The sequence below is a fragment of the Triturus cristatus genome, chromosome 5_2, assembly GCF_964204655.1.
Source record: "Triturus cristatus chromosome 5_2, aTriCri1.1, whole genome shotgun sequence".
In the NCBI taxonomy this organism is placed as follows: Eukaryota; Metazoa; Chordata; class Amphibia; order Caudata; family Salamandridae; genus Triturus; species Triturus cristatus.
Genome location: NC_140588.1, coordinates 504,802,895 through 504,824,816, shown reverse-complemented (window position 1 = coordinate 504,824,816; position 21,922 = coordinate 504,802,895). Strand labels below are relative to the sequence as shown.

General features: G+C 43.4%; 2 protein-coding genes across 20 annotated transcripts in view; one reads left to right on the top strand and one right to left on the bottom strand.

Moving 5' to 3' along the window:
* Nucleotides 1-21,922, bottom strand: part of PDE1C (phosphodiesterase 1C) — a 1,636,609-nt gene that overhangs the window by 898,082 nt on the left and 716,605 nt on the right. The window lies entirely within an intron of this gene.
* Nucleotides 1-21,922, top strand: part of LOC146823222 (uncharacterized) — a 312,919-nt gene that overhangs the window by 202,669 nt on the left and 88,328 nt on the right. For 4 of the 10 annotated variants that reach the window (XR_014962150.1, XR_014962146.1, XR_014962149.1 and 1 more), the window contains one exon: nucleotides 13,206-13,285. The exons of 3 other annotated variants lie outside the window; for them this stretch is intronic. Coding sequence is in view for 1 of the 7 variants with exons in the window: in XM_085607525.1 (XP_085463651.1) it covers nucleotides 13,206-13,285 (80 nt within the window). In the remaining 6 variants the exon portion in view is untranslated. Of the gene's footprint in view, nucleotides 1-3,272; nucleotides 3,349-13,205; nucleotides 13,286-21,922 lie in introns of all 10 variants that reach the window. 3 more of the 10 variants (XR_014962147.1, XR_014962152.1, XR_014962145.1) reach the window with 2 other exon arrangements.

Here is a 21,922-nt window from a genome sequence, read left to right as displayed (position 1 = left end):
AGAATTAAAGTCAATCTCTCCCTCTCCAACTCTTCTCCGATCACTCTGGGGGTCCCTCAAGTGTCCTCACTCTCATCCACACTCTTCAACTTGTTCATGGAGCCCTTAATGCAATTGCTCAAATCATCCAATATACTGTATCACATGTACGTGGACGATACCCAATTGTACTTGAAAATCTCCTCCCACGAAGACATCAAATCACTCAATTCGACCCGACTCAAAACCCAACACTGGTTGACTTCCAATCATCTCAAATTAAACTCCATCAAAACGGAATTCCTCCTTATCTCTCCTCCCAAACAATCTCTCCTCCCAAACAGACCTCTACTATCACTGAATACATGAAGCAGCTTACGGCTCTTAACTGTGTTCCATGAATATGACTTGTTACAACACGAGTCATCACAACGCATGCCATACCAACGTGGTCCTTACAATGACCGCGTTGTTACCACGCAAAGCCGTTACTACTTGCAGTAGATGGCGTGCTGACATTAGAAATGTATAATTTACTATTCCAACTCCAGCCTTCGTAACAGTAGGGAAGGTGTTGAAATAGTAAACTATACTATTTCTAATGTTAGCACGCCATCAACTGCAAGTCGATGTGATGACTTGCATAGTAATGGCATTGCGTGGTAACAACGCGGTCCTTGTAACGACTGTGTTATAAGGGCATCGCGATGTGATGCCCGCGTTGTAGTGGCTGTTTCCCGTGTTCCACACATCATTGACTCTACCAAATCTCTCGGAATAATACTTGATAAGGCCCTGAGCATGCAGGAACACTTCAGCGCTGCCACCAAAGGAGCAAACTTCCAAATGAGCATACTAAGAAAGTTAAAACCCTTCCTTCCTCCGGAAGACTTGAAGTCTGCTGTTCAAGCACTAGTCATCTCCAGATTGGAGTATGGGAGCTCAACTCCCTGTGAGCTTTCGAGCTACAAGTTGGCTCCGCTGAGGGCCTCTCTGAACTCGGCTGCCAGGTTCATCACAGGATCCATAAGAAATAACCACATCACGCCGGATTTGAAATCTCTAAACTGGCTTCCTCTTGAGGCTAGGATTCATCTTAAAATTGCTTGCATGGCTCACAAAGCCCTTCACCTTATCACTTCTCAGTACCTTGCCCAGAAACTGGAACTCTCGGGTGGTTGCAGATCTTTGAGGAGCTCTAGCACTGCTGAAACCACAAAGAGAGAAAACCAGTAACCAAGCCTTCTCCGGTATTGCCCCGAGAATCTGGAACGCCCTGCCTCTGGAAATCAGACTGAATCCCTCAACGTCCTCTTTCAAAAAAGAAGTTCAAGCACTTCTTATGCATACGTTCTGAGTCTGTATTGTAACTACTCCCCCCGGAAACAATGCGCTGAGACCCCCTCCTCACACGTTGGCTCATTTACTGTATTCACTGTATTTCTGTGTTGTTCTGTTACCACTGTACTCTTGTTTACTCGTTTATCCTGCTCCGTCAGATTGTTGTTTACCCACCTGTCTCCCTCTTTGTTATCTTTGTCATGATGTGAAGAGCTCTGATACCTGCTTGGGTCACGTTCGGGGTATATAAAACTTTATAAATAAAATAAAAACATAAAGAATTGTGAAAAAGCATTTCAAATCTAATGCATAGACAGAAGTCTGAATTCCCCCCCTCACTCCTGAACCTGACCTTGCCCTGGACTTATCTGGCATGAATCTCTAAAATGGACAGATATCACAGCACAACTGCCCACCTATGCATCTCTGCTAAGTCTTTGGGTTCCCTTCTTGACATCAACCTCCACTGAAAACCACATCTAAGCCATGGATAAAACTGCCAGATACAACCTTCACAAACTAAAGAAACTCAAACACATTCTCTCCTTCCAGGATTCAAAGTTAGCCGTTTAAGCCCTTGTAATCTCTTGCCTGTACTATGGCTCCTCCCTCCTTACCGGTCTCCCAAAAAGAGGAATATAATTTCTCAGACTAGTGCTTAAGACTTCAGCCAGAATGCTAATCAATACAAAAAGGGGATTACAGTGCCCTGCACTTGCCCACCTTAAATGTCTCCCAATTAAAGTATATCACACCGTGATAACCGCCTGCCTCACCTTTAAAGCTCTGAATATATCACACTCCAAAATATCTCTCCCAGAAACGTTTGACTTCTGGAGACTCTTGCTCACTCTATTGCAACAACGTACGGCCACTATCCACTCCTCATTTGAGAAAAGAAATCTAGCTGTACAGATCCTTTTCCAGCAATGCCCCAAGAGTATGGAATGCCCTCCCTCTCCATATCAAAAATGACCCACCCGGTTTAAAAGCTTCAAATTCCCCTTCAACCACCTCTGCTTGAGGAGCACTTATCCCCAGCCTATTTAAATTACACCTTGTAACTGAACACTATGTTTTCCTAGGTACCTACCACATTGTGTCCATGCATCTATCCAATTATTCACCTTCATAACAAGCTGATGATGAGGTATGACGTCTTTATACCTCCATAACATATAGATTCAGTTTTATACCTACCTTATTTCTCCCACTACCAGTCGCTTACCATTACCTTCTGAGGACTCTTTTTCTTATGCGGTGTGTTTTGTCTTACTCTATAATCATGCATTTTCTGGTGTTTTTGTACTTGTACTCCTGATTTTTTCGAACCCAGTCCTCTTTTGATCATAAGCCCTACCTAATAACTATACCTCGCACAAATCAGTGCTTTATTCAATTTACATATTTATTTATGTATTTATTTATGTCAGTGCTTGACAATCCAAGCATCACCCTAGTCTGTAACTCACTTATATATAGCCTGAACTGCTGAATATTATCTACTATGTCATGTTAACTAGTAAGAGGAGGACTCTTTTGAAAAATGGTGCCTTATGGAAAGTGGTTTTTTTTGTGTTATCCTCTTCCATTTACTGGTATTTTTGTACTTGTACTTTTGATTATTTACAAACCAGTCCTTGTTTGCTCATACATCCCACTTTCTGACCAATTGTGGCGCACATAATTTGCTCCTTTTTACTTCAAGTTTTTATTTATTGATGTTGGTACTTGGAAATCTAGGCTTCATCCTAGGGTGTACCTCACTTAAATATATTTCAAACTTCTAAATGTTATCTACTGTGCCACATGCATTGGTATACTAGTTAATGCAAAACTTACAAATTGTTATCCATGTGTGCTGTAATCCTGTACCTCCACATACACTGCATTTAATTAACATGGTCCCTACCGCTTACAACAATTTCATTTGTGCTCGTCTCCATTTTTAGGTAGTAGTAGCATACACCTATGACCTCCAGTAAGTGGTGTGAGGAGAAACCCGGTGATGAGGCATGCTACCTAACGGTGGGTGAGAGGTTTCTTACTAAAACATAAACATTTGTCTTAATCAAGAGATGAGTTCAGAAATCCCTTCTAGGTGATGGTTTCCCATATTAGACCCTATGCATTCTTGTGCTGTATTTATAGTTGTCTGGGAGTAATACACATGGGTGGTTAAACACTCCCATTTCACCCTGTCTGGTTTAACACTAATTAGGGTTGCCTGTTTCTGATGGAACCGACTCATCTTTTGTAGGTCTGTCCTGACACTTTTCTTTAAATTAAATAATCTATTTATTTTTTTTAGAGAGGGTCTAGAGACTCTGCACATTACTTAAAATGTGCATAGTCACATTTACACAGGCCCTCTCTTGTTATGTTAGAACTCTGATTTAAGGTTTTTTTGAAGATCACTGCTGTGTTCCCCCACCTCCGTCTGTTCAAAATCCCACCAATCATTCAACCATGACCCACCTCACAACCCTTTCTCTGGGCTTCATCACAGTATGAGGGAGAGAGAGGTTTTTAAAGATATATTTACTGCTTTGAAACAAAATTCTATTATGAACATACAAGCTTTGTCATCAAATTGTAGAAAAAAACTTGCAAAGGATGCAATCGTCACAGCAATGATTTGCAAAGTATGGTCATTTTGTGACCATGCAGGATCATAAATTGACTTATTTGGTGCTTAAACGCACTATACCAGCCTCTTCATCTCTTCTTCCCTTATTTTCATAGTATCGAGCTAGTACCAAGGTCTGTTGGCCTTTACATCAACTTTTCTGGTACAAACGCTAAAATGTGTAATTGACTAGTGTGAGAACCCTCGAGACCAAATGTACTAAACACTAGTTGCAAAATTCTGCTCACAATTTGCCACCAGTGTGGAGTTTTGCGAACTGACCTATGGACTAATAGGTCAGTTCACAAAATATTGAATTGTAGTGGGCCGCAGTTTGATTCACCTCATGAATATTATGTGGTAGGGTGCAAATTGCGACTCATTGTGATTCACTGCTATCATGGGCTTGGTGGCCTGCGGTTATCAGCAGACAACCATGTCTGTGATTGCTTTTAAATAAAGCAATCATTTTTTAAAATGCTGTCTGTTTTACTTAAAGGAAAATGGGGTACTTTTTTTTTAACGTTTTTATTGAGATCCATACAAATTTACAAATTCATCCAAATATCACAGTGTCAATGTCAGGTAATGCACTTCCAATCAGTAAATACAGCATACATGTTTAGGAGTAAAAAATAGGACACAATCAGAATAAAAGCCTGAGTAATTTTGGATTCAAAATCAGAAGAGACCCGACACAGTATCAATTATCATTTTAAAAGTAACTAAAGTGCCTTTGGTGCAATAAAGTGCAAATCGGTATAAAGCATTGAGATATATCAGAAGTTGGTCACCATAAAAGACCAAATACAAAATCAATTTTCTTTTTAAGAGTAACTACAGTGTCTTTAGTGCGTTAAAGTGCAATAAAGTATACGAATATGTCACCATATGAGACATCGGATTGTATTTCATCATATTAACAGTGTGTTAACATTTTGAGCTCTCTTTAGTTGAAATATGATTCCCATACTTTTTCAAATTTCCTAGTCCCCCCGTTTCGTATTGCAAACAAGCGTTCACTATTTCTGACCTGCTTCATTTTCCGAACCCACTCACATTTTGTTGGTACCTGACCTGATCACCATCTTTGAAGCAGCAGCAACCTAGCGACTGCCATGGCAATATATAATAATTTAACCCATTTATCAGATAAGCGAAGGGAAGGATCGTAACCCAGGACTTTCACCCAACTGTTAGAATCCAATTTAATTAGACATTCGGCGTCCAAATGTCGGAAAATATAATTTCAAAACCCCTGAATTAAAGGGCGCTGTGCAATGATATGCGTCCAGTTGGCTGTCGACTGATTTGAGCAGCGAAAACACTGGCTAGATTTATTAGGATAAAGCTTGGATAGAAAGCGTGGGGTCTATGTAGCAGCCATTTGCTGAAAAATAGCATCCAGCGCCAATTAGCTCCCCGTAACGTACTGAAATTAAGTTTATCCACTTCGGTCCACATTCTCGCTGTTACCTCCAACCCTTCATGTTTTTCCCATTTTATTATTGCTTTCTGAGCAAGATCCAGACCTTTGATAGGGGCCAAAAGTTGTTTTCACTCCCCGGGTTTCCTATCTAAGCTTTCTACAAATAACGCGAACGCCAGATTTTTACGCTCATTAATCTGCATCAGATGCAGATTACTAAGGAACTTGTAGAGCATTCTGTAGGACCCAAAAAGAAGGAAATCATTAGAAATTAGATCATGCATTTCGGAAATATTTAGCCACCTATCAAGTGCAAAAAAGTCTGAGATTTTCTCAAATCCGGATTTGGCCCATTTTAAAATAATTTCGGACAATGCTCTAATCCCGATTACCAAAGTAAGTTCGGATAAAGGGGTTGAAGTATTGATAGCTGGGATTGTATATCTTTTATAAAAATCCTGACGTTTGCAAAAGAACCACTGCTTACACTTATTGTGCACTAGTTTTGGTGACTAATGAAATACGTATCTGGTACTCTTTACAGATTAAGCTCATTAAATAATTCACGAATGCGCCTGTATGCGATTCTGACTTAAACCTGGGCATGTATTGTGTGAAGTATGCAAAAAAATAATCCCTGAGATTAGGGAGGGCTAACCCACCCTTCTCCAAATCCTCGTATAAAGTGCTTAGTGGAAAATGGGGTAAGTTTAAAAAAAAGATTCACAAACATTTTTTAAGAGTGGGAAGTGATCCAGGGCACCACTGCATACTCTTACAAATGTTTTTTCAACATTCATACAGGGAAAGGGGTCCTTTTAGGATCCCTTTCCGTTTGCAAATTGTTTACCACTACTTTTCAGCAGTCTGTAAAATATTAATATTTTGCAACCAGATTTTGTAAGCAAAACATTAATACAGCCCATTTTGAATCGCTATTTCAACGTCTTTAACAAACTCCTTAGGAATACTGAATGAGTACGTAGTTTAAACCCCCAACTTCAGATTCGCTAACATGTTACAGAATCGCAATTTGTGTTTGATATTTATAAAAAGGCCATTTTGTGCTTGTTAATGGTCCGATTTTGCGAATTGGACACTTTGTGACCAACAAAAGCCTTAGTGCATCGGGCCCTAAGTGTCTTAATATTGCTCCTAGAACAGGAGGATTTTATTCACATATTAATTAATATTTTTAGCCCATTTCTGTGTCCCCATTTATATGTCATTAGTATGTGAGAGGGAGGGAAAAAATGTTTTTTTAATAAACCATCGCTCTGCCTCATTTCACCTGCAGCCCTTGGATGCTGCCATTCAAGCCAATGTTACTTCTATGTTTGAGGCCCACCCAGTGCTAAGTTTAGAAAATCTACTCATGATATTTGGTCTGCACCACATACTACGGGCCGATATCAGTTGAAATGTTTTTCTTGGAAGCCATCCTTAAGTGGTATTGTGTCCGCTAGGAGGCAAGCAGTGTCCAGGCAATTTTTGCCATAATACTGTTTTTATTGGGAAAATCAGTTGCAACTCATCCGGGATTCCTGCTAAAGGTCGGTTCTGCTTTTCTTGTCGACAGTCTGCCTGGTGCTCTTCCCCTAAATTGATGTGCGCCAGCGGTTTTCACCAGCGTTATGCTTTCACAACTGAGAGCAGGAGGGTGGTTCTGGCACCCACATCTTGCATTGTGTGAGGATAATACTCGAACTTGTGAGTACTTCACTGGGTCTCATTCAGAGGAGGGTACGGAGGCAGATGTGTGTCAGGTGAGAGGGTGCTTAGTTTTTAGAGGATGAACAGCTGGGCTGCAGGGCAGGGAGAGGCCACTGAGGCATGCTTGAGACAGGGCCAGACTGGAAACTTAAAACAGCCCTGGCATAAATAACATTTCAGCCCGCATGGGCAGATGTGCTAATGTGTGCTAGAACAAGAGCAACTCTTTCAAGTTGCGGCCGCAGTCGGTAATGAGCACAATCATTCCTAGAGGCTGAAACCGGCCTCCAAGTGTCAATACCGGCCTCCTGGGGCTCCAGCCTCCTGGGGAATTGCCCGCTTGCCCGGCTGACCAGTCCGGCCTTGGCTAGAGATGTTGTTAAACCTAAATGTGCCATTTGCTTTATGAACACATTTCAGCCGGTGGCACGTTACCTGCTTGAATTATCTTCTCACCATGCTCTTTGTGTTTGTGGGATGCTGTTGTAGGGGTGGTAGAGAGAAAGAGCTGAGATTAAGCATCGGTCTCTTTGGTAGGTGAGCTCATCTCATCTCGGACCTTCTCAATGGGGTACTTCAAATCCTTACCAATGGCAGTACAGCACTCTACAAATATTGACTTAACAGAGCTGCAAGTGGTGTGCTTAGTTTCCAATGTGCATCCTCACTTGGGCTCAAGACTCATGGTCATCTGTGGTCTGCAGACCTTCTGCCTTGGCTATCTGTGTAGTGGGGAGCACGCGGTGAACTATTTTAGCACAGCTTTTTCTGAGGGGGAAATCCTTCTGTCCACCAGGAAATTCTTTTCTTTATTGACTTCACACACTCTATTTGCCCTCACTGAAGGACAGAGGTGTTCTGATGCAGCCGTGCTTTCCTAGCTGCTGCGCTCTCACGGTCCTGTGTTCTGTAGCGCAGTGGACACAGTACATCTCAGAAAGGGTTTCTCCCTAACATGAAAGTGAAGTGTCCTTGGAATTGCACCTGTCCTTTCCCCATTAGTGTGTCCAGCATTGCATCGCTGCGTACACCTAGAATTGTACATTCCTGATACACCCTTAGCACAGAACTTGTGCTGCTACATTGGGTCTCATTCCTAATGCTCTCCCCAGGGGAGTAACAGAGGCCCCCGCAGCCCACGTGGTGCGGGGGCCCCCAAACTCCAGGGGTCCCCCTCAGCACAGCACTCGGGCCAGGGAGTTCCTGATAGAGTCCAGAGGGGGCCCCTCCACATACCTTGCAGGGGGGGCCCTTCAATTTTCGTTACACCACTGGCTCTCCCCCTGGGCTGCACTCTTAAACAACAAAGAAGTACTTTCTGTGTTTGTAAAAAAGCCAGACCTAATGGTTTTGCCAATGCTAGTTTTAGACTTACTTCCTCTTTCGGGGTGCAAAGGAGATCAGCCTGTTTGTCCAATGTTGTTTGTTGGTCCTAGACAAAATAAATAAGTGGGTATACATGGTTTGGGAATCAAGGACGTTTTGCCAATTCACCAGTCTTTTTCCTAGAGCACTAGACCCAAGGAACAGGACGACCAATGGGACACGCTCACTATGTTGCTTCAGTGGAGCTGTTCATATGACCTGGGCAATGACAAGAAGTTGGTGAACTGGGATCTTGTGCACTATGCATATCTTGTCAACACAGCATATGGTCAAACGCAAAGATATTTATTATATATGACCAATTATCACTATATCATTCAGTATCCCTAGTTTCTTTGTAATCGGTGAGAGATCGGCTATTACACTTTTATGTCCATAATCATTTTGATGGCTTTGGGTTCTATAAACTAAACCAGCATGCACTGCTGATAAAGGCTGCATGAGTTTTATGCTTCACTTTGGGCTTTGCTCCTGAATATTTGTTTCAAGTTTGCATCTGTCTCGCTTTGCCAAGAAAACACTCTAGCAAAGTGGCTCGTTTAGTCGGCTGGAAACATTGTGCAGAGCAGGAAGTGGCACAGGAGGGTGACTAGACCACTGAGGTGCATGTCAGCCAATAAATGGAGAGAAGATAAAGTGCATCTTCTCTCCCTATTGGCCACACCTGCTCTAAACCTTTTGATACGGTTTCACACTGGGCTACCTATGGAAACCTTGAGACACTTAGAATTGTGCCTCAGGCAAAACTACTTTATTTCAAATACATGATTTTGCAATCAGGAAAAAATGCTGTAGATTACTCTTTTGCTGGCAGGGCAACCCACTATCCCAAGTGGAGACACGTGTGCAATTTAAGCAAGGAAGACATTTAACTGCACATCACCTGGGGATACAAATAGGTACATATTTTGGTCTTTTAAGCAGATACATTTATCCTAAAGAGCATTTAATATAGGCATTGCGATTTGGGGGAATTAACTAGCTGACCAGCGTGTAAAAAATGCTCAGTAGCATGTTCATTAAATCTGACTTAAAGAAAGAATAAACAATATTTTTGTTTATGAAGATTAGTTTTAAAAAGTAAAAACACTAGAGAATTCAATGCATTGCATGATGATATGCTGCTGGTTAGCACATCTGAATGAATATTAGAGTAATGTACATGTCTGATATAACACTACCCTCACTATGGTCCTATTCACAAACTGGATTTTGAAGATTTAGTGGTACTACAGTAAGACTACTAAAGTACTACAAAATGATAGTCACAAACCTTTGAGTGCAAATCTCCATTTCTCGTATCGTTTCTGTAGGGAGATCCTCACACATGTAAGTTTACTGCTCAGTAGTAAATGTGGGAGGGACATACTACTAAATGAGAGGAATTTAAGGGGGAGTAACAAGGGGTTTTGAGGGGCTAAGTAGGGGTTTAGGGAGGGCAAAGGAGGGGTTCAGAGAGGGACCGACACTCACACACAAAAGAGTAAGCCCATTTCTATTTAATTCATAGGCTGCACTTCTGAAATTACTGCAGCCAAAAAGGACCAAAGAAAAATAAATGTACTCCATCTCAGAACTGGAGTAAGTCCAGCACAACACATGGCCAATCTCTGGTAATGCAACACCCCACCTTAGCAAATAATGGAGGCAGTGACTTAAAAAAAACACACAACTAATAAAATTAAACTAAATTATTTCAACTATTTAAAATTATAAATAAATATAATTTAATGTAAGAAAATCTACAAATCAAACATTTACTGTTTGATTTTAAAATATTTTAATAAGTGAGTTTAAAAATTAAGGTAACAATAGCTTTCATTAAAATATCACAAAAGTACTTTTCATTAATTATATACATAATTTATAATATTTATACACATAATTTATAATATTTTAATAGATATAGATAGTAAAAAATGTTTTTTATTTTCGGTGGGAATTTTGTTTACTTTAAACTTCAGAAATATAATTTTTATTTAATTTAATTTAATATATTCAAAATAATTACATTACAACTTAAAAGTAAATTAATGGTGCTTGAGGATTTTCTAGGTTTAAAACAAATATACACACTTGACTCCAGTAAATATATTTTAGTTATTTGTTTCAAGCTTGATAAACCTTTTTTCTTTTCCCTATACATTTCCATAGATAAATCTTTGCCGCCAGGGTTACTATCTCCTTATGGTAAAATACATGTTGCAGGATTTTCAACATTTGTGTGTGCATTTTTGTTGTTCCACAAATGTGCACATTTGTGTTTCATCTTTTTTCATGCTTACAAGTATGGTTTTGTTGTCAATTTGTTTGTTTCTTTGTGCCCCACCTTCTGCATTGAGAAAACCTTTCAGTTGTATTTTGTCCCTTCCAGAGGAGGGTCTTCAGTTTTTAACAGCAACCATACAAATGACACAAGTAAGAAGCAAGTCTAAAACAGGCATTTGCAAAGCCAATAGGCTTGGAATTGCCCAAGCCTTTTAGTTGTATCAATTGTTGTTTTCTATTTCTCATGTTTTTTCTGAAACCTTATTGTTGGGAAAGCTGCTGGGCCTTCCTCAACCTCATCAATTTGGCCTCAAAAAGCCACATTGCCATAGCAGTCCTGGGGCCGTATTACGGTGTGCTGCGCATTTTCCTGGTTATCGCGGGATGCACATTTCAAAAGGTGCACCCAGTGCTAACCAGGGAAATGCGTCACATTATAGTGAATGGGCTGCACACAGCGCATTCAGTTGAAAAATGGAGCGACTGCTTTGAAGTCACTCTGTGTTTCACAGTGCAGGCGGCAACCCGCCTGCACTATGAAGGGGGATTGAGATCCCCTTACAGGCGGGTGCAGTGAGTGATTGCGCATCCCACTAAGGGGATGACTGGGGGGGTCCATGGGACCCCATTCCCCCTTCCGGAGGGCTGCTATCAGGGGTTGCTCTGAAGTGCGCCATCTTTTAGGTGGCACACTGTTGGTGCGCCTCCTGACAGCTTCTTTGCCTCTGCGCATGCAAATGAGGGAATGCCCTCTGATGATGGTGCTTTATGTGCGCGAGCGCTATCTATATTACGGAAGGGGGCGTACAAACATCTGCGGCCCCTTCTGTAATACCAAAGTGCCCTGGGGTACTCCAGTAATATGACTCCAGGTGCATAAAGAAACTTTCAGTGGTAATGTGCTGCTTGTGAAATGGCAGAATGCCATCACTTACAGAGAAGTTAGCCAAAGGCTAAAGAAGGCTGACCAATTGTTCCATGCTCTAGCCGGCAAAATGTGAATATCACAGAAGCAGACCAATTGGTGAAAAGTGTTGGTTGAAAGCTCCTACAAGTATATTATATATTTTTTTGTTTGTAAAATCAAAGGTCTTGGCTAATGCCAGACCTAAAAATTGAGCTGCTCTAAGTGCTTTGCAAACTACTTATGCTTCATTCTGTTGCCACGAGCAGCCCGCTATCCAAGGGAGGTCTGCATACAGAAACTCCACAGAGCTGCTATACTGCCCTGGTCATGAATCCGCGCCATTTAAAGATGGATTCACAGTTGGCGAGCTGCTGGTAAGGCCTAACAGGAGTTAACCACAGGATATAGAGGGCATTTTGTTTTCCATATGCCTCCTTAAAATGAATGTAAATTGGAAAAAAAGGAATATTCTGTCAAAAAGGTTTGAGAGCAGACAGCAAGTCACGCAAAGGTCATCTGCTCCACAGAGAACCAGTTTGAAGTCTCGGACGCACAAAAGCGGCTTCTTGGCCATGTTATATGCCCCAGTGAAGAGCTTTAACTCCAGTTAACCCCTTCTGTGCCCATGACGAGATAGTCTCGTCATGGAGCGCGGTTGCGCTGTGCCCATGACGAGACTATCTCGTCATGGACCCCGCCCGCTAATGAAAGGGCCGGCACAGGAGGGGGAAAGGGCGGGGCACTCAAGGGGTTAATGTGCACGAGCTTGAAAGTGGCACATGAGGGCTTGTAACACTGCTAAGGTGTGAAGAAAGAGTTATTCGTGTTCATTCCCATGCCGTGCGCACGCAGCTGTTTATAAACGCCTAACGCAGACACGTCAGCGCTTTCACGTAGCCATTCCTCGCCCTGCGTGCGATGACGAATCCCAAGTTGAAGGGGAGCCCAGTTATCAAAAGAGGAAAAGCATCTCTACCGACTGAATGGAAGCACCACAAACAGGTGCAATGCATCACAGAAAGCCCCGCCCATCTCCTAAATATACCATGTCATTCAGAAATTAATTCCTTCGTGAACCGTTATCAGCTTAGTTATAGCACAAGTCCTAAAAAAAGAAGTGGGGGGACGCTGACGTCACGACAGGAAGTGACGTCACGAAAGGTGGCTTGTACCATCAGACTCATTGCCTCCCCTCGCTCACCCCTTAGATGCGATTGCATCAGAGAAGCCAGTGCGTGAGCAGCCTTCTGAATGAGCTCCGATCTCACCCCAGAGAGGCCAAAGAGTGAATGTGTGGCTCCATTTGTTCCAGTTATCGAGCTCCCGGTAAAATAAGTGGGGGGACGCCGTCCACCCGCGTGGTACCCCGACTCGAGCCCTGACTTAGTATGAAATAGGACATGTAACAACCCTTCAGTCTAAATAATAAACAGTTGTGGTAGGCAAGAAGGGCGCAGTTGTGGAGGAACTGAGATGGGAAACGGCATTGATGCAAGTGTGTTCACCAATACAATCAGATTTAATACTATATGCATGTATATTTTTTTATACAGGGCGAACTCGACCCGAAGATATTGCAGCGCTTTACAAGAACTCGACCCGAAGATATTGCAGCGCTTTACATGAGCACCAGGTACATTACACAAGGTCAGATTCATTTTTAGACATAGGGAGACTGTGGTTTGCTCAGAATCACAGGATGTGGCTCTGAGCCAAGACGGTTTCCCAGTTCCAAAGTCGGCAGCTCTGGCTATAACACCACATCCTCTCTCAATATAGGATAATAGCTGACAAAATGTCATGCAGGAGCGTTCGGTGTGCTTAGTGGGCCAGGGTCTGTCAGGGCTGAAACAGGCACTGAACCAGGCACTGAACCAGATGGAACCATAAGTTTCTGTCTTTCATTGGCTGAATGAGAAAGCTTTACCTGCTTGTCTGTTACATGCTTTATCAGCAAGGTACCAAGCGAGGCAGTGGATAATGTTATCATTCGTGTCTTCGGGCCTAAGACATTATTTAATTCCTTATTGAATAAAAGTTTTCCGCTTTGTACAGTATACTCTACAAGGGTACCAATAGCAAGCTGCCAAGGTGCTGCTACCTATTAACTTTTCCTTGCCAAGTGTATTATTGATTGGGGCCCAGAATATTGGTGCTATTATAATTGTCACCTTGTTACCTGTCGATTTGCACTATTTTGTGTCCAGCAAGAAGTTTATGAACTTTTCAAGCTAAGTCTCTATTGCACACGTCTTAGGCAGAGTCCTTAGTTTTCATAGGCCACGCCTCTTGTTGAGGTTTGTTAGAAATGCTTCTTAGGCCACCCCTCTTTTAACCCTTCTCACCATTTTCATTCAATTTAAGGCACTGAGTATAGTCCTTTTTGGCAAATGCAACTTGTGGATTTAGGATAAAACTCTGCTGACAGGACTGTTCTATAACTGTGGTGAAGTCCATAGTGGTAATTTTGAGACACATCACTGGTAGTAGGGATGCCTGAGTCAGGAGAATCTGACATAAGTCTAGGAGGGTCCGACCTATGTCTAATTTTCAGGACAACTGCTTACTATGCAAATTAGTTCCCTTAAGTATTGCTGTATGCAAATATATTTTACAGATACATCCTGTAAATCTGGCATGGATTAGAACATTTTGGAATCATATCAGGCTCTCCTGGCCTAAGAGAATGGTGATAGAAATATCGTTGTGTGCGTGGAGGGGTACTTCAGTTTTCAACGTCAGCACTTGCAGCTATAAAACGTGTCAGTGATATTCCCATTTTATCATCCAGCTAACCACAATATTATATTTATCAGACGACAAACATTAGTATTGCTGGTATACGGCGGAATATACTGTTGGCTGCAATGTTACTTTTTGAGGATGGTAATCAAATAACTATCACTTCCTTGATGTCCTTGACAAGAGCAACATGGAAGCAATACAGTGCCAGAAAATATTTTATTGAAGCGGTGAAAAACAGAACACTGCCTGACAATGGTCTAATCTATCAGGCTATTGTAGATAGTAGTGGTTAAAGGGAAGGTTTTTCACATCAGAGATCTAAGAGCAGTAATAGAAAATAGTAGCAAAGCTTGTGCTGTCCATGAGGTTTTTTAAAAATCTGAAGTAAAAACGACCCCTAGATGACACGTATCCATCTACTATGTTATGCTGCATATGGTTCTTGTTAGACCGGACACCCTTGGGCCCCCAAACCTTCTGCCTCCCCCCTCCTGTTTTGCTGAGCTCGTTTTTGATGGCTTTTAGGACTCTGTGCACTTTACCACTGCTAACCAGTGCTAATGGGCTTGTGCCCCCTCCTTTAAACATGGTAACATATGCTTACACCCAATTGGCACATTTAATTGGCTTGTACGTCCCTAGTAAAGTGGTACTACATGTACCCAGGGCCTGTAAATTAAATGTAACTAGTGGGCCTGTAGCACTCGTTGTGCCACTGTTGAACCTGACCTTCTCTGCAGTCACCCCCAAAAGTTTTGCTTTCATCTCTCCTTGTTTCTGAACCCATTTTAGTTGGCTTTTAGGACTCTGTACACTTTACCACTGCTATCCAGTGGTAAAGTACTTGTGCTCTCCCCTTTAAATATGGTAAAATTGGTTTACACCCAATTGGCACATTTAATTTACTTGTAAGTCCCTAGTAAAAAGGCACTATATATACCTAGAGCCTATCAATTAAATGCTGCTAGTGGGCTTGATTGTGCCACCTACTTAAGTAGCTCTTTAAAACCAGTCTCAGGCCAGCCATTGCAACCTGTGTGTCTATGTTTAAACTGCCATTTTGACCTAGCCAAATTTATCTTTTACCAGACCTAAAACTTCTTTTTTACACACAAGTCACCCGTAAGGTAGGCCTATACAGTAGGGTTTATTGTATTTAAAAAGTTGGACATGTACTTTAAGTTTTACATGTCCTGGTAGTCCTGGTAGTGAAAAACTCCTAAATTAATTTTCATGACTGTGAGACCAACCTCTTCCATAAGATAATATTGGTTTACCTTATTACATTTATTAAGTGATAACTTTTGTATGAAAGCAGGTAGGAATATCATGTTTGGTGTCTAAGGAATTGTAATGTAAAACCCTCTTTAATGGTAAAGTCAGATGATTTTAAGTCACATTTCTGAAAATGCCACTTCTAGAAAAGTGGCATTTTCTTATCCCAACCTTTTGGTCACTGTTAGAAATTGGGTTTCTGGTTGGCAGAGTTGCGCACCCTGTCCAATCAGGACCCACAATCCTAATCAGGGTAAGTGTAGTATATACTAAAAGTTTACCTGTACTCACCCTCAGGTAGCTTGGCACAGAGCAGTCAGGCTAAACTAAAGAGGCAATGAAAACACACACACACACACACAGTAATCTGGTTGCGTTTGACCAGGGCAAATCCCTGCATACAGGAGTCACGCAGACCCACTGACAGTACCCTGGATGCATAGATGCTCGGGGACGATGTGCTGAAACACAGATGTGATGCAGCACTTTCGCAGATGAGGCGTCCGTTCCGAAGGCGGGCAAAGTCGTTGATGTGTCAATGTCAAGAACGATTTGTGTTGGTTCCGAGGCGTCAAAGCCGAACTGCTGTGCTGAAGATGATGCTTTGGTTGGAAGCCACGCAGGGCCAGGAATGTGTCAGAGTTGGGGAAGGGGAGTTGCAGACGTCGGTGATGCATTGTCTGAGACTCACACAGAAGCTGTGATTCTGAGGCACTGTGTTAGCAAAGTCAGGGCTGAGTTGTAAGTTGAAATTGTTGCGCCTCGCACTCAGTGATCGGTGTCCACGGCTTCGGTGCAGGCCGTGGCAATGTGGTGATTTTGCAGGGAATGCTTCGGTTCTGAACAACGTTTCATGTGGATGAGTTGGTTTCTCTGGTTGCTGCAGCAAACGCTCATTTTCAAGGATCTAGGACTGTATTTGGTACCACCTGGCAGAGCAGGACTCACAGCAGAGGAGCGCAAGTGCTGGCAGCAAGATTCAGGTGAAGTCTTTGATATCCCCAAGACTTCAGAAATAGGAGGCAAGCACAAACAAGCCCTTGGAGAACCTTTAGAGATGCAGGATGTAGAGAGTCCTCTCACTCCCAGGCAAGAAGCAGCAGGCAGCAGGCCAAAACAGCAAAGCAAGTAGCAAAGTGGCAGTCCGTCTTGGGAGCACAACAGTTCTTCTTTCTGGCATAATGTCCTCAGTCCAGAAGTGTTGTGAGTATATGGTGTCAGAGATCCAGTACTTAAACCCATTTTAGCCTTTGAAGTAGGGAGACTTCAAAGTAAGGTCTTTGTAGTGCACAAGACCCTGCCCTTCCTGGCCCTGGCTCCAGACACACTACAGGGGGGTATGCAACTCTTTGTGTGGGTACAAGCACAGCCCTATTCAAGTGCAAGTGTCAGCTCCTCCCTCTCACTCTAGCTCAGGAAGTCTCATCAGCCTGGTGATGGGCCATCAGGATATGCAGGGCACACCTCAGCTCCCTTTGTGTGTGACTGTCTAGAGGTAATGCACAAAGTTTAGCTGTCACCCAATCCAGACGTGTATTCTATGGTCAGTCAGATGCACAGAATGGTTACAGTAAGAAAATGCCAACTTTCTAAAAGTGACATTTTCAGACCGGCATTTTAAAAACCAACTTCATTAAAAGATGTGTTTTTAAATTTTGAGTCCAGAGACACCTGACTCACTCTTCCTATCTTTTCCCAATTGGAAGTTGCACTTGTAAAGTTAACCTATGGAAGAGATAGGCCTTGATGTAGTGAAAAACAAATTTAGCAGTTTTTTACTAACAGGGCATGTAAACCTCCAAAGTACATATCCTACCTTTCAAATTCAATGTATCTTGCCCATGGACTACCTAGGGCCTAACTGAGGGGTGATTTATATATAATAAAAGTGAAGGTTTGGGCCTGCCAAGAAGGTAAACTTGCAAAGACAAAGTAGCAGTTTAAAACTGCACATATAGGCCTTGCAGTGGCCGGCCAGAGACAGGTTGGAAGGGCTACTCATGTTGGTGGCACAATCAGTGCAATAGGCCCACTAGTAGCATTTGATTTACATGTCCTGGGAACATGTGCTGCATAGTACTAGGGACTTATCAGTAAATCAAATATGCCAGTCAAGGAGAAACCACTTGCCATTACGTTTTAGACACAGAGCACACGCACTTTACCACTGGTCAGCAGTGAAAAAGTGCACAGAGTCCTGAAACCATCAAAAACTAAATACAGCACATAGTCAAAACAGGAGGTCTGAGGCCAAAAAGTCACGGGAAGCCACAACAAAAGATGTCAGGTCTAACAGTCCCTGCATCTTGTGTCCTGGGTCCCATGACTAGGTGTAGTTGGCAGTTGGCCTCTGTGTATTATCCACAATCAGCTTCACAATAGAGGATCTGGGTATAGGCAGGATGAACCATCCTGACTTAATTGGGGGACGCAGAGCTCTCACCTACTACACTTGCAATTCAAAGGCACTGGCCCTGCTCACTCACAAAGGACTTCACACCAGCCTATTGTGCCCCCAGACAGACTGAGGCCAGGAAGCAGGAAATTCCAGACACCTCTGTAAGGGGAAAACTCCAAAAGCTTCTCCTACTGCAATGAGGGCACCAGCTACATAATGGGACCCTCATAACCCACTCTTCAGTACACTCCCGGACTTGTGTATACTACAGAGGATGGATGCCCTGCTATTTGAGGCCTATTCTGCTTGCTGAGAAGTAAGACTAGACCTGTCCCCTTCTTCCTAGGCAGTAGTGATGCCAAGGGCCTGCTCTGATCTCATGTTCTGAGCTACAGGCTCAAGCTCCAGAGACCTCCCTCCAATTGCCCAGCTGATCTACTGCAACTGGACCTGCCTGGATCTGCATTTGGACCTGCCCGAGCCCTGCTGGAGAGAGTTCCTGAGCCCCAAAAGGTGCCTTCCATGTCCTGGACCCTTGGTGTGTCATCAGTTGAACTCCTCCTTGAAGAAAATAGCGAATAGTCCAGTTCGCTCCAGGATCTTGCCATCCGCGCCGACTGCAAATGCAAAGCTCCAGTGAACCCAACTCTTTGCACTAAAACGACTCCCATGGATGACCAGCAAGTGAGATCTACACTACACACTACAGCATCGATAACCTGCGGTGGCCACCAATCCAAATCTCCAGCAATGACCGTCGGCGATGCCCGACAGGATGTAACCACTACACAAACGACAGCCCATGATGCCCGACCTATGCTTTGCACTAAAGCAATGACCATTCACAATGGTCTCCCAGATCCTCGTGGCCTCCTCTACCACAAATGGAACTCTTCGCACTGGACTTTAGAAGATAACTTTTTCAGTGGGACTAACCTGATCGCCGTATCTGTCCCATGCTCCATCATGGTTGACCTGAACTTGTAACTTTTGCCCAGTCTCACACAACCAGGGGTAGCCGTGAGCAGTGCTTTGAGTTTTTAGGCGCTAAACTTATCTGAAACCTTGAACATTGCATATCTCCAGTTGTACTGATTGGATTTCTGTTGCTTTGGTGTCAAATAATTTATTCAATGTTAGTCTATTTTTCTGAATAGGTGTGGGATTTTTCTTGTATAATGTTTTCACTTTATTACTGTTTCTAAGTGTTGCATAAATTCTTCATACCTTTGCCTCTAAGATAAGTCTGACCTCTTTTGGGCCACGCTATGAGAAGGTTAACCACAGGTTAATTAAGTGCCTTTTTGTGGTTCAACATGACAAAGTTTGTGGCTGTTGCTTGAGTACAGTTTCACTCCCCTCAACCAACTACCCAATTTCTCACACTCAATTAGCCCTTTAAACATGTCTCAGGTCTGCCATTGCAGCTTTGCGTGTTGAGTTTTAAACTGTCATTTTGACCTGGCAAAATAAATATTTGATCAGGACTAAACACCCTTTTCATTACATATTAGTCAATCCTAAGGTAGACCCTAAACAGCCCGTAGGGCAGAGAGCATTGCATTTATAAAGTTGGACATGTACCTTTAATTTTTACATGTCCTGGTAGTGATAAATTCCTACATTCGTTTTTCCCTACTGAAACGCCTACCTCTCATATAGGTTAGCATTGGGTTACCTTATTACATTTAGTAGGTGATAGCACTTGTGTGGGAACAGGTAGGATTGTCATGTTTGGTGTCTGAGGAAGTCATTTAAAACCTTCTTTAATAGTAAAGTTGGATTTTTAATCACAATTCTGAAAATGCTACTTTTAGAAAGCTGGTATTTTATTGTCCTAAGCATTTCATGCCTGGAGCCTGATCCTGGGTCACATTACCAGGTGTAACTAGCAGTTGGCATTTGTGTATTGTTCCCAAACAGTGAGACAAAGGGAAGATAGGTGTTGGCAGGATGGGCCAATCTGAGGTAATGAAGGGGAGGAGCTGTCACTTACCACACTTTCACATCACAAAGGCTCTGCCTGAGCACTCTCATAAAGGGGCTGTCACCAGTCTTTTGTGACCCCAGGGAAGCTGGGCCCAGGATAGGGAGGAAGGGGATCCCTGCCACCTCAGGGGGATGAAAACCTCTAGAAGCTATCTCCACTTCAAAGTGGGCACCAGGTATAAGTATTGAATCTCAGATACCAACTCTTCGGTACACTTGTGGACTCTGCCAGAAAGAAGGACTGCTGTGCTGCTAAAAGGACTGCCACTCTGCTGTAATGTTGCTCTGAAGGACTGCTCTTCTTCTGCGCTGACCTGCTGCCGACTGTTCTCTTGCCTGGGTGAGAAGGGCTAGACCTGCATCTGTTGAACCCAGGACCCCAGAGTGACTCCAAGGGCAAGGTAGCTGGCTTCCTGACTAGAGCCTCAGGTTAGAAGGCTGCGAACCTGTGAACCCAGCACCCAGACTCTTTAATCTGTGAGTCCTACCCTGCCAAGTGCTGTCACCCCAGTCTTGGATCCCTGGACGTGGGCCTGGAGGTGCTCTGCCAGCCCATCTGTGGATCCAGCAGAACCAAAGCATCTCCTCTGCTGCGCAGCGAAACCCTGAGCAGAACTGACACATCTGCTCTGTTGCGTGCACTTCCCCAATGCAAGGACTTCGAAACGCAGCCCAGTTCCCAATAGGAACCTCCACTGCGCAACGCATCCCCGATGCAAGCCCTCACATGGCAAGTCTCTCATCAATAGGATCCTCGACGACAACACAGGACCTCTCATCCCAGCCTTGCAGCTCCTTGATTCCATCATCACAGGGATCATCAGCAACAATGCAGGATCTCGCACTGCATCCTTGGCAGCTCCTCGGAACCGGTGCTTCACCTTGGCTGTGTGATGCATCCTTGACGCGGGACTATGCAACTCTTCACAACCAGGATTGAAGGTACTCTTCTTCAGTGGGCCCAGCTGGGTTCCTGTAGATGGCCCAAACTCCAATGTGGTGGCCTGAACTTGTGCGACCACTTATCCACAGTTGGCACTTTGTGCTTTTTAGTGTTTTATTCCCTGAAATCATTAAAATTGCATATCTCCGGTTCTACTGACTGGATTTTTTTTGTTATGGTATTGATTTATCAAAATGTACTCTATTTGTTTTAACTTGATGTGGGATTTTCCCTGTGTTGTGTTTTCATTTTTTTTACTGTTTGAAGTGCTGCATAAATACATTGCCTCTAAGTTAAGCCTGACTGGTCTGAGCCAAACTGCCAGAAGGTTGAGATCAGGTTATTTTGGGGTTTGCTTGTGCCTCATCCTGACAAGGATTGTGGTTGCTGCTTGAGTACAGGTTTAACCCCTACCATCAACCAGTAACCCAATTTCTGACATAGACAAATAAACACACACACATACCGGTGCACTCTTTCATTAAAACACACACAATTGCACTCACACAAATGTAAACATGCTGACATGCAGGCACACACCCAGACACAAAGTGACACATACAGAGACATACTGACCCCACCAAGCCCCAGGGACCACCACTTCCCCGGGGCTTTCTTTAATTATGGGTGGGGGCCTCTCGGGCCCCCAAGCCCTGGGCACCACCACCTCCCCAGGCTATTACAAATAATAAGTTTGGGGGGGGGCTTGAGCCCCCCCACACTGCCCCGGGGACAACCACCTCCCCGGGGCTATGTTCACATTGGGAGGGGGGCCGCGCGGCCCCCCTCCTGGAGCCCTCCTTGATCCTGGAGACCGCCACCCCCCTGGGCCGGCTCCGTGAATGTCCCGGGGTGCCCACCCCTTCCCGTTTGGAAATAATTTCGTTTTAAATGGGTCGGGCCCTGGGGTATGGGGTCCC